The 14,831-nt window shown below is 46.1% G+C and overlaps 4 protein-coding genes across 5 annotated transcripts; 2 read left to right on the plus strand and 2 right to left on the minus strand.

Moving 5' to 3' along the window:
• Positions 1-187: 187 nt before the first annotated feature.
• On the minus strand, positions 188-635 carry GL218_07588 (uncharacterized protein; the record flags this gene model as incomplete). Its single annotated transcript, XM_033584350.1, has 4 exons — positions 188-208; positions 267-361; positions 424-520; positions 588-635. The coding sequence occupies 4 exons, from the start codon at positions 633-635 to the stop codon at positions 188-190; spliced, it is 261 nt and encodes an 86-aa protein (XP_033432591.1).
• Positions 636-1,583: 948 nt separating this feature from the next.
• Positions 1,584-8,150, plus strand: GL218_07589 (Histone acetyltransferase mst2; the record flags this gene model as incomplete). 2 transcript variants are annotated; one of them, XM_033584351.1, is made up of 5 exons in its annotated part: positions 1,584-2,322; positions 2,387-2,434; positions 2,491-5,177; positions 6,920-7,593; positions 7,652-8,150. In XM_033584351.1, the coding sequence occupies 5 exons, from the start codon at positions 1,584-1,586 to the stop codon at positions 8,148-8,150; spliced, it is 4,647 nt and encodes a 1,548-aa protein (XP_033432593.1). The 2 variants fall into 2 exon arrangements, with proteins under 2 accessions (XP_033432593.1, XP_033432592.1); XM_033584352.1 differs by having other exon boundaries at positions 1,794-2,322.
• Positions 8,151-9,813: 1,663 nt separating this feature from the next.
• On the plus strand, positions 9,814-11,776 carry GL218_07590 (Epsin-1; the record flags this gene model as incomplete). Its single annotated transcript, XM_033584353.1, has 5 exons — positions 9,814-9,886; positions 9,973-10,042; positions 10,105-10,325; positions 10,380-10,955; positions 11,214-11,776. 5 exons carry the CDS (start codon positions 9,814-9,816, stop codon positions 11,774-11,776), a joined length of 1,503 nt encoding a protein of 500 aa, XP_033432340.1.
• A 1,269-nt stretch (positions 11,777-13,045) lies between these two features.
• GL218_07591 (Centrin-3) lies at positions 13,046-13,816 on the minus strand (the record flags this gene model as incomplete). Its single annotated transcript, XM_033584354.1, has 2 exons — positions 13,046-13,516; positions 13,655-13,816. The coding sequence occupies 2 exons, from the start codon at positions 13,814-13,816 to the stop codon at positions 13,046-13,048; spliced, it is 633 nt and encodes a 210-aa protein (XP_033432339.1).
• Positions 13,817-14,831: the final 1,015 nt, after the last annotated feature.

Genomic DNA, 14,831 nt, shown 5'->3' on the forward strand with positions numbered 1-14,831 from the left:
CAGGCGTTCCGGAATCCCTAGGTCTGTTAGAATAGGATTTAAATGATACCCTAAATAAAATAATGACCAGCAACAGACGCGCGACAAAACAGCTTGAGTATCAGGTGCTGTATTTTGTAGACTTTGTACAAGTAGTTGTCCGTCGTAGACAATATGCTTCTCTTCGCCAACCCCTCTATTCTTTCATCTACGTAAATCGCTTCTCGACCTACATAATATGTCAGTACTAGGTATCAACAACATATTTATCAACTGCAGAAACATACCCGCCATGGGTTGTTCAGCTCGAATCCAGCGGGGGCTGCAGGTGCATCGCTCTGTCCTCGTAGGTATCCTGTAAGGCGCATATCGCGGTTCATCACTGCGTAAAATGAAGTTAATTTCCTCCAAGCCTAAATATATCATATTGCGGATTTGCCGTACTCTGCCTATCCCACTGATCTAACGATCGCCTCGCTCTCTTGCCGCCATTTTGCCAATTTCTAAATTTGGAAAGTCCTGCGCCGGTAGCGCTAAACATCTAATAGGGTCTTAGTACCCAAAAAGTCTATTATCGAGGTAAGTTATCATCGACCGGGGGTTCTTACGGCAAGGATGATTCCATATGGAATCAATGCTTCGAAGGGGACGGCCATTACGGAACTACAGGCTATGGTAAGATGAAAAGTTAGTATAGAAACATTAGGGATGTATCGTGATTATGGTTAAAGGACTCACAATGATGTATGACCGCACGGTCGGTTGCAATTGTTTGTTGAGGGCGTCAGTTGACAGGCAACTTGCGGTAGCTTATTGTGTGATTGAGGTTGAGATGGCCAAGTTCAACAGCCAATGATGTCGACTCAATTGTTACAACCTAAGGCAGAATAATTTGCCTTAGCAGTGTTAGCAACATTAGCTAAGTAGTTCCAGGTCTTATTCAATAAATGACTTTAGCGAGCTTTGACAAGCTTCGGCGTTAAATGGCTCAATGGGTCTAAGCTTGGGGTACCTGGGGTACTACCCGTATCGGGTTGGTCAATGCGCCATCTTCTGAGCTGACTAATTTGTGGAGCCATAGCCGGGAAGTTACACCACCAACTTTAACTCACCTCATCCAAAGAAGGCGCGAGGGGGGATTCATTTCATCGCTTTCAAGTACATTAATCACCCTTCATCGCATCTTTTACTATTTATTTTCCTAGGAGGACGCGTAGAATTCCTCCCTGAATCATGGGATTCTATAAATAACATACAACAATTGCCTTAGCAACGATATACAGCGCGTCTACAACGTCACTTCCAAGTCAGCAAAATAAACTCCAGTCCACACGCTTCAAATGCCTTGGGTATTACCAGCATTCGATCCTATACCTATCCTACCTTCATACCCCCAATATTTCCGAGCTTAACAGTCACATTCGTCCTTTTATGATAGGCATGCGACAAGGTCCTTAGTAACGCGAAGTGGCGCGACCCGGAGGTGTTAGAGCACTTGTCGCAAGAAACACCGAACCCTACACTGTCGCCTCTCACGTAAATAAAAAGAAACCACGCTCTACTACACAATACTCGTCGACCATACCTGCCGAATCGGTAAGGCGATGGCAAATACACAACTCATGCAAGAGGAACTACAACAAAGCGTAGTATTATCCGAAGAGGATGCCGAGTTTGAGGAAGATCTACCAGACGACCCAATGATGGTAGATAGCAGCGCCCCCTTGCCCTCGGGCAACTCAGGAGATTCAGCCCATATAGTGGCCAATCATATTGTACCAAGCTACAGTAATGATAATACTATAGGTGCCAACATGGTACTTGTAGACGAAACAGCTTCACACTACAACGCAGGAGGATTGGATGGGATGCCAGCTAGTAGTGGTGAAGCTAGTGATCACGATGGTGAGACCTCGGTCAGCGATGGCGACGACATCCATGATGAGGATGCCTCTGATGTTGACGCAGAAGGAGAGGACGATGACGATGATGCTGCACAACGTCACATTAATCCAAACGCTAATTCCAGCGATGAGGATGATGTAGCGGAAGGAGCTGCTGACGAAGACGAAGATGAAGACGAAAACGAAGGTGTTGGCGCCGTAAAGATCAAACCCGGTGATGAAGAAAGCGATAGTGATGATGATATCAGCCTGGGGTCAGGCTCCACTCGGGAATCAACACAAGAGTGGGAAGAAGTCGTCGAAAATGATGACGAAGAAGAAGAGGAAGACTCTGACGCTGTTGACCCTAATAACTGCATGTTCTGCAAAAAGGACGAGGAACACGATCCGGGAGTAGAATTTGAGGCCTACCTTACATGCAAGAAATGTGGTGAACATGGTGCGTACAATGTCTTTATAGGTGTTCATATCTCTTTGTGAGTAATCTAACTTGCAACACTCAGCTCACCAACAATGCGCCCGCGAAGAAGGAGCACTTGTCGATATAAATGGTATGTTCTACACACAATAGTTCATGCTTAGTTATATAACTCACCAATTTGCATAGATATATCGATTTGGAGATGTCCAGACTGTGCTACTAATGATTCAGGATCAGATTCGGAAGCGCATTTTGATCGTGAGAACGCAGAAGGCGATCACGATATGGAACTAGATGGTGCCGACGATAGTGATTTATCCCCTACTGCAACCAGTCTATCAACCGCTCCTAAACTTGCCCGAGATCTACTCCCTTCTCATCGCGGTATGAACAAGCCAGATTCCCACTCTGTTTTTAAGCAGTTAGTACTCGACGAAGACCCTATGGATGGCTCGCGAGTCCTACGAAAAAGGAAGACGTCGTCACCTGAGGCGGAGGTAGATGTAGAGGAAGTAATGTCGCTACGTAAGCGAAGAAAAAATACTTCTGATGAATCTGCCCAAGACGAAGTTATACAGGAGACCGCAAATTCGGCAGAAACATCAAGTAGACCAAGGTCAGGGCGCTCCCTGCGCCACAAGGCATCAAGCTCAGAGGCTTTATGCACGATTATTAAGAAGTCACGCTCCAGTCTGCTGGTAAAGATGCGAGTGAGTGCTACGGAATTACATAAACTTTCACGCAGCTCAAGAGCCCGGAGAAAACGAGCTGGGCGGGGAACTACATCCAGATCATCTCGTTCATCCAGAAATGTCACGTCAACACGAACCGCGGCTGCTGCTGAACCACCCCCAATGACACCATTCTTTCCCTCCAGCTATTCTCAGCCATTTTACTCATTTTACGATAAGGAGCCAGACGAGCTTAAAGGTAAGCCATACGGTGGCATCCTAAGCGAGGAACAAGCGGATACGACGAAGACGCTACCCACTAAAGATGACCGGCGACGATTTGATGAGGCGAAACAGAAGGCGGAAGAAGAATGGAGAAATAGATTGCTTGCTATGCAAGCCGAAGCAGAGGTACCGGTAAAGAAGTCACGAAAGGCTTCTGGTCCCGCAAGCCAGATTGAATGTATCGAATTTGGCGGCTGGGAAATAGACACCTGGTATGCTGCACCATACCCCGAAGAGTATAGTCGCAACCGAGTCCTATACATTTGCGAATTTTGCTTAAAATATATGAACTCGGATTATGTTGCCTGGCGACACAAGCTCAAATGCGCCGCAAAGCACCCTCCTGGTGACGAAATATATCGGCATGGCTCAGTTTCCTTCTTCGAAGTTGATGGCCGAAAAAATCCAGTATACTGTCAAAACCTCTGCCTTCTAGCCAAACTCTTCCTCGGTTCTAAGACGCTATATTACGATGTTGAGCCGTTCCTATTCTACGTCCTTTGCGAGTACGACGATCTAGGCTATCACTTTGTGGGCTACTTTTCCAAAGAAAAGCGTGCGAGTAGTCAGAATAATGTGAGCTGCATCCTCACATTGCCCATCCACCAGCGAAAAGGTTACGGCCATCTACTTATCGACTTCTCTTATCTTTTAACAAAAGTAGAGGAGAAAACCGGCTCTCCTGAGAAGCCGCTATCTGATATGGGCCTCGTGTCGTATCGAAATTATTGGAGATTGGTCATGTGCAAGTACCTCATTGAACACATGCCTGAAAACCAGTTGCAGAGGAAGGGCTTGAGCATTAGGCAGATATCAGACGATACAGGAATGACCCCGGATGATGTTATCTCGGCCCTCGAGGCACTCCGCTTCCTCGTTCGGGATCCCGTCACTCAAGTCTACGCGTTCCGGATTGATATTTCCTACTGTCATAAAGAAGTTGCGAAATGGGAGGCGAAGAATTACGTGAAGCTAATTCCTAAAAATCTTACGTGGATGCCTTATGTCATGGGCCGTAGCAACGCTACAAATTTCGAGTTGGGGCCAGCTCTTAACACGATCGCTCCCCGCGAAGAGGACGAAGAGGTCAAAGCTGTCCAGACCCTGGCAGAAAGCGGCATTGCGACTGGAGATTTTGCCATCCCGCAGCCTACCAACCAAAAACCGCCTCTGGGCGCCGAATCATCCGTCCTCGAATCGACGGAACCAAATGATAATGCCATTATCGAGCCTCCTGAGGATATAAAACCTAATGGTATTGGCAAGGAAAACGCAAATACTTCTGCAAGCAGGTCTGAAGACCCAAGTATTTCAGTTGGTACTACTGCTCCTGCGAATATTCCAGACGACGAAAACGATTGGCTTAAGCCATACGATACTATCCCAGCCAACAGATTCCAAGTTTTCCCGCCAATAAATAACAGGCGCACGGCCATTTCACGCCTCAACTCAGGTATTGCTAGACCGCCGCCTCTGCCGCGTATCCCACCTCCAAGCTCGCGACGCGCTGTACGGCCCAAAGCTCGTCGCTCAACAGGCGGCGCTGCTGTTCGGAAGTCAGCTCAGAAGACAACTTCAGGTAAACGTAAGCCTGGCGGTACCGGCCGTGGTCCCGGTCGATGGCCAAAGGGTACCAAGAAGAGTGATTATGGCAACGCGGATAGCGGTCCTGGTTTACCACCAGCGTGGGTTGAGCGTAAGCGACTGGCAGGTCTAGCAATTACAGATGAAAACGACACTCAAGACACAGTCCAGGTGCAAGTCACCGAAGCCAGCAAGAGTCAGAAGGGCAAGCAAGTCGCATCCTTCTCTGCCAAGTTCGATACTGCCGATACTGCAACCAACAGCGGATCCGCATTGCCTGGCGATGCTGACGTCGATGTGGATATGAGCGGAGTTGGTAGCTACCAAGAAGACGTAGGCGTAGAAACAGGGGAGACGTAAAGCACCGTTTATAATCCCAGACTGGCATTGTAATTATTTGTGTTGTATCTAGTGTATAATTGCGATGGGGTTTTAGGGATTCATCAGGAAGATATTCATTGATTCACGCGAGTTTAGGGAATGCACAAAGCCAAGGGAATGGCGTATGGCGAAGAAGTTTAGTTGCGACGCTGGTAGATACCTAATGGAACATTTGATTTTATCGTTACCTGGTTTGACCTCTTTCCATGACTCTACTTTCAAAGTTTAAAGAGATGTGTGTAGGGCATGAAGAAATTCGGGGGCAGAAGCATTTATATTCGTAGCTATCTTTTAACGTCTATCCTATACTAGTTAAAGTCGACTTTGTTCAAGCCTAAAACCAATTCAGTGTTAAAAGCTCTGATTTATTCCCTTGCACGACAAATGACTTGATCCTTCATCTTCTAAACTAGATGTTCGGATTATGTTCGTAGATATTTGAAGCGTTAGGTACTTAGATTACCTCTGTATATTACTACCTGTGACATGATTTCTCATCCGTGGGGTGATGCTAGGATATATTTAATATATTATGTAGAGTCTACTTGCCGAATTTTATAAGTGACTCAGTATAACAAGTATTAATTTAATATTTAAAATTTCAAGATATCGTAAGTCTTTAGGTTTGATTGGTAGCATATTAGTTTTTCGAGGTAATGTATATGTCATGTGTTTTAGCTAGTATTAAATTAGCTACTAAGAAAGGCTTTACGTATTGATGGGTTATAATAAAAGGTGCATAGCAGTATAGCTTTAAACATCTTGTCGTGACAGGCAGATTCGGCTATATATTATGTTATAGTTATGTTTTTGCTTATAGAATATGTAAATGCCATGCTATGGTAATACGTTAATTTTTAAATTTGATTTTTCCTACGAAGTTAAATTAATAAGGAGTTTTACCTTGGAGGTTTGATGGTCTTAGAACTCCAATAGTTTATAAGTCCTCTATTATCTCTGGATTTTGAAGATTAGTGAGGTGTTGACTAATTATGATAAATTGAAGATGTGATTTTTAATATGTGTGATTCCATTTGTTGATGTGTTAACTATTCTATAGAAGAGTTCTTTTGAATTACCAAGAATATACCTATATGATTTGAAAGTATATCCGCTATTTACAGCGGAACGATTAAATTAAATTACGTTTCTAATTGTGAATATTTTACTCGGTTTGAATATATTTAAAAGTCTATTAAGATACGAAGGAACTTGTATAATTATTACATATGAGATGCTGTATAAATTTAAATTTAAAGGTGAACTTGTTTGATAGTCTTAAGCACCTTGATCTAAATTGTTAAATTATTAACTTACTTACCGGGCTGGACTTGTGTATAAATACTCTAAAGTGAAAAAATCTTATATGTTAGATTTTAATATCAGCTTTTGTTATTGTTAACTGCCTCTTGTACTCTCACGAGCTTTATATATGGACTAGTGCATTTAACTTATAAATGCATACCATTAAACCGGATAAGGACGTATTCAGGTACAATCGGCAACAATTTGTAATTGATGCCGCCCATGTTTCAGCCTTGCAGATAAGGATAAGGGGTAATGACCAATTATTACAGACACGGCTAAAGTTGAACTTTGTCAAGTTTGTTTAGTTTCAATTCCAACTCATCACCTGGCATCTTCCGTTTCGATTAGACAGGTGTATAATGAATAACCTCGCTGGTTCGAGGTAGTCAGCAGATCAGGCAGCTATGAAGCGCCCGAACATGTTGAACTTAGTAATGCCGGGCCGCGTAATCTCGACGCTATTCCTCTTGGCTCTGCATCATCTTCTCATCGCACCCGTCGTCGCATACACGGCATTATCGGACAACTTTCTTAAATTGGTCCCATCGGGAGGCAATGACTTTGATATTGAAAAGGGTAAGCTTCTGGCACCAGTTTTAATCCCGCGAGTTCCAGGCACTCCGGGTCAGGCTGCTGTTCAAAAACATTTCGTGGACTTCTTCACAAACGAATTACCAAAATGGAATATCGAGTGGTATAACTCAACCTCAAAAACCCCCGTCTCAGGGAACAAAGAGTTACCATTCGCGAATCTAGTATTCAAGAGGGAGCCGCCATGGGTCAAAGAGGGACAGTCAAATCTGTTGACGCTCGCGGCTCATTACGATAGCTTGATTACCCCTAAAGGGTTCATTGGTGCTACTGATAGCGCAGTGCCTTGTGCTATTCTCATGCATGCTGCGAGATACATCGACAAATTTATTACACAGATGCACGATGAGATGTCTGCGCTTGGCGAAGGAGGGACTGTGGCGATGGATATGGGCGTACAGATTATTTTGTTCGATGGTGAGGAGGCATTTCAGAGGTGGTCGGAATCCGACTCACTCTATGGATCCCGGTAAGCCCTAACAAATACTCACTTTTACAAGATAGAGCACGTACTAACGAAAACTCAGAGCTCTAGCTGAGCATTGGGAGAATTCCCCTCACCCAGCAATGTCATTTTACCGTAACCCGTTAGATCAGATTAGCATGCTTGTGCTTTTGGACCTTCTCGGCGCGCCTGATCCAACCGTGCCGTCGTTGTTCCTGCCAACGCACTGGGCTTATAAGGCTATGGCCACTATCGAGGATAGAATGCGTAAGCTAGATCTTCTTGAGTCGAAACCGAAGCGCCCCTTTCTACCAGAATCGGATAAGAAGCCGACTTCTTTTCGATCTCTCTACATCGAGGACGATCACAAGCCTTTTATTGCTCGTGGAGTGCCAATTCTACATATGATTGCCTCGCCGTTCCCCGATGCGTGGCACAAAATGGAGGACGATGGTGCTCACTTAGATATGCCAACCGTGCGTGACTGGTCTAAAATCGTCACAGCTTTTACGCTCGAGTGGTTGGATATGATGGAAGTTGAACCTACGGAAGCTACCAAGGCTCCGGTGCCAGGACAATAGACGAAACCCTATCTGATACGGACTGGTTGCTTAATCTTTTTGAATTTTATATCGGAGCGATTTTATGTATTGGCGTTGAATGGGCATAGTGATTCCTAGTTGGAGGCTGTGTTGCATACTTGACTAAGTAAAAAAACCACCAACCTAAATCAGATGAATTATGAGCTCTATGTATGATAGAGCTATGTGTGATCTTGGGTGTTTTTCAATACTACTACCAAACTATGTAAGCCCCTGATTTATTTCTCTCAACAGTGTAAGGAGGTGCCTTTGTCACAAGCAAGCGTTGTATTGTAATATGTAATTATCTCCAGTACTCCTGACTGCATATTACCAATAATACTACGTTCATGTATGCGTTCACCAGTAAGCAGGTCGTAATGCAATGTATGTATGAAGATTTTGTGCATAAGGGTACATTCGAAGAAGCTGAAAGGTTTCTGAAGGGTTCAATTGAGATTGAGAACTCCACTACTCTACGTCATCCTTGACTCAACGAATAGGATGACATGCTTCCATGCATACTAAAATAGTGAGGTAGTATGTAGTACGCGGAGTACATTATGTAGGTACCTAAGGTAATGCAAGAAATGTACGTAATGTACTGGAATTGTACTTGGAGGTTCGTGCTCATGTGTAAAACGGAAAAAGCGCAGCTTGCCCGATTCTGACCAACAGGAAGACAGGACACGTCGATGGGGCTCATGGGGACACTTTCCTGCCGCGTCACAAATGGCCACCCGAAAGTAAGAACCTTCTTGGAAGTATCTTATGTATCATGTACGAAGTACGTATCTTATCATGTATCAATTAACCCGCCTGACCCAGCCAACCCATTCCAACCTTATTATTATTGTTAGTCTCCTATTTTTGACCGTTCTAACCACTTAATCTATTCTAATTTGCAGTAGTTGCTGATTTGCCTTCAATAATTATCTGCTTTCCTTTTCGTCAATTGTTAATTGTAAAAACGAAAAGATATAACTACTCTTTATTATTGAATTTATTATCTTTCCATATTATTACTTAGTTTTATCCTGTATCTAATCTTGCCCCCTTTCCTCTGTATTAATAATTCTTTTTTTTTTCCCCAAGGACCTTCGGCGGTTATATACAACTAAGTTCTAATACCTGCAACAAATAACCCCGGGTACGTATCGCTGCTGCGTCTCCTGTTGCCAAGGCCCGCATTACGCCTGTCTCGTCTCTTTTGGGTGCGTACGGTACAACGTGTACTGGCACAACTTTGGGCTCCCCTCCCAACTTCCTCAGTTCATCAATTAAAAGTTACCTCTCTAATCAACCAATTCAACCAACCTCCTCCCCCCTCTCCGAAGAACTCGGCCCCTCTTAATCGCGATTAAACTACTAGAGGATCTGTACTTGTTCATTATTTTATTCCGAGTCGCGGGCAAAAGTTGTCGTCGGAGCTGTCGACGGCTCTTGCATTAGACGAGTCTGCGACGACGCTGGGATTACGATAAACGGTAACTGAGAGATAATCCGCCGGTTGGATTGCGCTTTCGTCGCGCCGACTACTGATCATTCTACGATCGTATCATCTCCAACATTTCAACCCATCACAACAGTGCTTGTCTTCGCCTCCTTCTTTATTGTTGTATTCGCATAGCCCGTTTCGTTCGTTTGGAGGAATATCGTCAAGATGTCTAAGGTTATGAGAAGTGTGAAAAATGTCACCAAGGGTTACTCGAGTGTCCAGGTCAAAGTGCGCGAAGGTTAGTAGAGTGCAACCATTTACTATCTATCTATACCGAACTATATTGCGCTTAGTTGAAGTGGAATGCTGATTTATTTTCCGCAGCCACGAGTAATGACCCATGGGGCCCGACCGGAACTCAGATGAGCGAGATCGCTCATCTCACATTCAATTCGTATGCTCACTCGTAATTGCACTATATTTGCATTATACCAGTTTCTCTAACTACTTCTCTAGGTCGACGGAGTTCTATGACATCGTTGACATGCTCGACAAGCGTCTAAACGACAAAGGCAAGAATTGGAGGCACGTTTTGAAGGCTCTAAAAGTCCTGGACTATTGTCTTCACGAAGGGTCCGAGCTCATCGTTACCTGGGCGCGGAAGAATATTTACATCATCAAAACCTTGCGCGAGTTTGTTTATATCGACGAAGAGGGCCGGGACGTAGGACAAAATGGTGAGTTATTCTGAGATGTAATTGGAAGTCGTGCCATTAATTATGGGTATATAGTACGAGTTGCCGCGAAAGAGTTGACAGCCTTGATTCTGGATGAAGAGCGGCTGCGAGCCGAACGCAGCGATCGGAAGACGTGGAAGTCTCGTGTTACTGGTATCGAGGAATTCGCGCCTGAGGGTGCCACGGTCCCACGAGGAAACAACCGACCTCACCGACGACATAGCGACGATGAGGATGATGCCGAGTACAAGCTAGCACTAGAAGCTAGCAAATATCAAGAAGAGGAGGATCGAAGGAAACGCGAAAGCCGCCAGGGACCTGAGGATGATGACGACTTGGCCAAGGCTATTAAGCTTAGCCAGGAGGAAGATGAACGGAGAAGGCGAGAATTGGAAGAAAATAATGCTAGTTCGCTCTTCGACGATGCTGGGCCGAGCAACGCGCCTCAACCGACTGGGTTAAATATGGGATACCAGCAAGGTAGCAATGTTGATTGGCTTGGAAACCCGATCGATCAGAACCAGATGATGCAACCGCAACCGACCGGATACGTTAACAATTCGTATACTGGATACCCAGCGAATGGCTACACGAATGGTTTTAACAATGGGTTCAACCCTCAGCCGACAGGTGTGTATGACCCTTACGGCCAACAACAGCAGCAGCAGCAGCAGCAGCAACAACAACAACAATTTCAACAGCAGTTGCAACAACAAAATACTCTCCAGCCTCCGGCGCAGCAATTCCAGATGCAGCCTACTGGATACAATCCTTACGGCCAGCAACCCCAGTTCCAGCCTCAGTTCCAACCTCCACCTGCTATTTCTCCAGAGCCAGTCGCCCAGCCTGGAAGCAACAACCCATGGGCTTCTAACAACAACCAAACAGCGCTCAAGCCGATGCCAACCGGGTCGAATAATCCTTTTGCTAGCGGCTTTGGACGACAGCAGCAGCAATCCCAGACCCCGGCAGTTCCTACTCTAAACAGCTTGCAGAGTCTTCCCGAGCAAAAGTCGCTTCAGGGATTCACTCCATCTCCCCAACCTCAATTTCAGTCCCAGCCCCAGCCCCAGCCGTCCTTTCAAACCAAACAGCCTCAAAAGCCTCTTAGTGAACATGAACAGAGGCTCAACGCCCTTCTTGCTAGTGGCGACGGCATGGATACATTTGGAAATACTGGTGATCTTCGTATTCCTTCTCAGCATACAGCACCTGGTACCTTCGTAAATTCGGCTGGTGCAGGCGTAAACAGGCTCACGGCCGAGGCTACGGGTAATAATCCTTTCCTTCGGCAGCAGTTCACCGGCATGCCAACAGTATCTTATGGCGCACCGCAGATGCCTGCAGCTACTGGACCGGTTAGTATGAATGGATACGGTGGGGCGAGCAACCCATTCGCGGCACGACCGCAACAGAATAACAACCAGGGGCAAGACCTCATCCAGTTCTAGAATTTCTTCTTGCGAAGACGTTCGTGATGCAGATCGCGCGCTCTTCATTCGCATGTGGTGATGCATGCATTCTCCTAAGTTGGGTGATACCCATCTTAGTCCACACTTCTCGTATTGCGTTCTCTGCGCCCTCCGGCCGACTAATGGTAGATAGGAGTTGGGTACCGGAGGGTTGCTATTTGCTCTCCAAGGAAAATCATAGGCGGGGGGTTAGGTCTACGATACAATCCCCTTTGCTGCCTCGTGTTGTGCTTTTGGGGAGAAGCTGGGACGGATTTCATTTGATGGCAGCAGTCCCGTAGTGCCAAAACGATCAATAGAAGACATTGAATGGGCCTCGTTTTTAAACGGTGTATCAAGATAATATTGTTATAATTAAACGTGATGTTTTTAAATTCTGACCCCCTTATCCTTATACCCTGACTGGATATATAAACATGCATACATATCCTATGTATACTCGCCATTCCCGCCTGTTTTTGCCTGAACGCCCGCCCTCCCCCAAGCTTCCATGCAGAGCACAGGCAAACCAGATACTATGTAGTCAGACCCAATGCGCAACTTAAAACCAATCCATGATAGAGTAGTAGTGCACTTCGTACGCAAGATGGGTATATACAATTCCAACCTAACCCAGCCCATCCCAGCCCAACCCAACCGCTCCCTTCTTACTGCCCTTTGAATACAGGTTCTCGGGGTATATTAAAAAAGACCCCGGCATGATAGGTAGTACAAGGTAAGTGGTAAGGTACCTAGGTAGGCAATAGCGCAAAATGTAGAACCGGGGAGAAGCGTAGCGTGATATTAGATAGATAGAAGTAGCGTATCGTAATGTAGGTAATGTAATATGGGTATGGGGTATCTTGTAAGCTTGCTTTCCATCTCCCTTCAGCTTCTTTCTACGTCGCGTCTTTTTCTTTTTCCGTAGCACGCCCCTTTGTTCGTATGTCAAGCGGGTCCGTTCTCCTATATTCTTCTTGTCTGTTGCATCTTGGCCCGCTGTCTCGGGTATCCTCTTGGCTTGGCTTGCCGCTTGGGGTATTCTTGTTCCATCTTGCGGCTCCCGGACACGCGCTAGATGGCGGCGTGTGGAGCTTAGAGGGATGAATACTCGGAGCAAACTCTCTCCTGATACTACTGCTTCTGCTAGATTCCCAGGTTTAGATGCCCTATCTCTGGGACTAGCGAAGCAGACAGGGGTTCTTCAGTCGTGCTCTTCTCGCTTCTCGGCTACCTGCTTGCTTGCTTCTTTCTAGATTGCTCCCGTCATCACCTATCGAGGAAGATACCTAGAAACTCCTCGCGGCTGACGCCGCCCTTGCCCTCGACGTCGAACTGCTCGATCATGCTGTGCAGCTCGTTGTCAGGCACGTCTTCGCCAAGTTCCTTCACAACGCTGCGTAGGTCATCGACGGTAATAACGCCCTTGCCACCGCGGTCGAATAGGGCGAATGTTTTGAGCAGCTCCTCGCGCGGGTCGCGTGCTGCTACGTACCGCGCCGCGACTGCTTGGAAGCCTTCGCGCGATAGCCGCAGGTCGACTACGCCTGGCGTGGTTTGTGGCGGCGGCTGGTTCGGGAGAGATGGGAGGGGTGTCCAGCCTGGACGCGGCCGCGCAGCGGACTTAAATGACGCGATGAGATCGGGCCGCGAGAGGTTAGAGAAGCCGAGAGCTTGTAGCGCGTACCTGAATTCGCTGAAGTCGAGCTGTTCGTCTTTATTCATATCGAAGAGGTGGAACTGCGCGTTTGTAACCGTTACTAGTTAGCTTGATGGTCTATTCTACAGTGTTTGTCTTGCTTCCTGGTTGAGGATTCGCATAGTTGTTACACGTAGCGAAATATGGTCGCGTATGGGCTTGGAAAAGGAGACACTCACGCAATCGTTGATCTCGTTTCGATGTTCGTCGCTTATTTGATCCCAAGGCTCCGCGTGTTCTGGATTCCGAATTGGGGCTGCGAATCGCGTGCCCGGTCTCGTTGACCCTGGCCGCACCGACGCATTGTACTCGTTCATGGCGTTGCTTGCGTAGTTGTTCATGCTCTCTCTTGTAGGTGATGCTCTGAGCGCGTAGCCGTAGGAGCTATCCTCTCTTACGCGCGAAGGTTTCGAGTGGTGATTTAAGGGTGGAAGCCGTTATCGCTAGGTAAATTGATCGCGTTAGAGGGCTGATAGTCAGGCTTAAATTAGAGATGACACTTCAACGAATTGGTGTATCTTGCGTGATCCTTGTTCGAGAGAGAAAGAGAGAGGTAGCGAGTGACGTGGAAGCGGTAAGCATGCAAGTTATTGATTATACAATTGCATGCGATTAGAACCTGCAACGGCAAGAAATGCGATATCCAAGCGAGCAAATAGACTCTCGGTATGCTGACCGATACGGAATCGGAATTTCGGGTTGCAGCGACTATAGCAAAACGGGTTGAATCTAGCGGTCGCGAAACTACAATTCGAAGTTGTAGGTGGCCCCGTTGACGCGAGCCGGGATGCGCACCCACGGTTGGAAAAAATGGAGAAAAAGAAGAGGAAAAAAAAAGAGCTGCGCGACAATATAGATTTTTCCAATGCAAATGTAAGTAGTGCAGAGCCAATGGATTATACTGAGTGTATTAATTAGGTCGGAAAATTATAACTTCGCTTCCTGTCTCCCTTTTTTTTTGTGGTTGCATAATGCAGCTTAACTCGCGATGTTTTTTTTTCTTCTTCCTTCTTCTTTTCCGGTGTAAGTCGGGAGGTTGGGCGCGGTGCACGAAATGGGGTACACGCAAACGCGCTTGATAGGTACCTGCAAGCTTAACTACACTATTTTACCTGGTCGTACTTACGGAGCTAGCCTTGTCCCACCCGAGAGAGTCGGGGCTAGCGGTTACTGTAATGAGGTCACGACGCGTTGGTCTTAGCACTATAAGTCAAAGTTGCTTACCTGGGAAGCTTCACTACGATTTATTAAACACATTATAAAGGAAATAATTACTCAAATTCATACCTGACTGGTCGTTATCTCGTGTCAAAACATGTATATCACTAGGCTAGGCATTTTATATAGGTAATTTGC

Source organism: Daldinia childiae (assembly GCF_008694065.1).
Source record: "Daldinia childiae strain JS-1345 chromosome Unknown Scaffold9, whole genome shotgun sequence".
NCBI classification, from domain to species: domain Eukaryota; kingdom Fungi; phylum Ascomycota; class Sordariomycetes; order Xylariales; family Hypoxylaceae; genus Daldinia; species Daldinia childiae.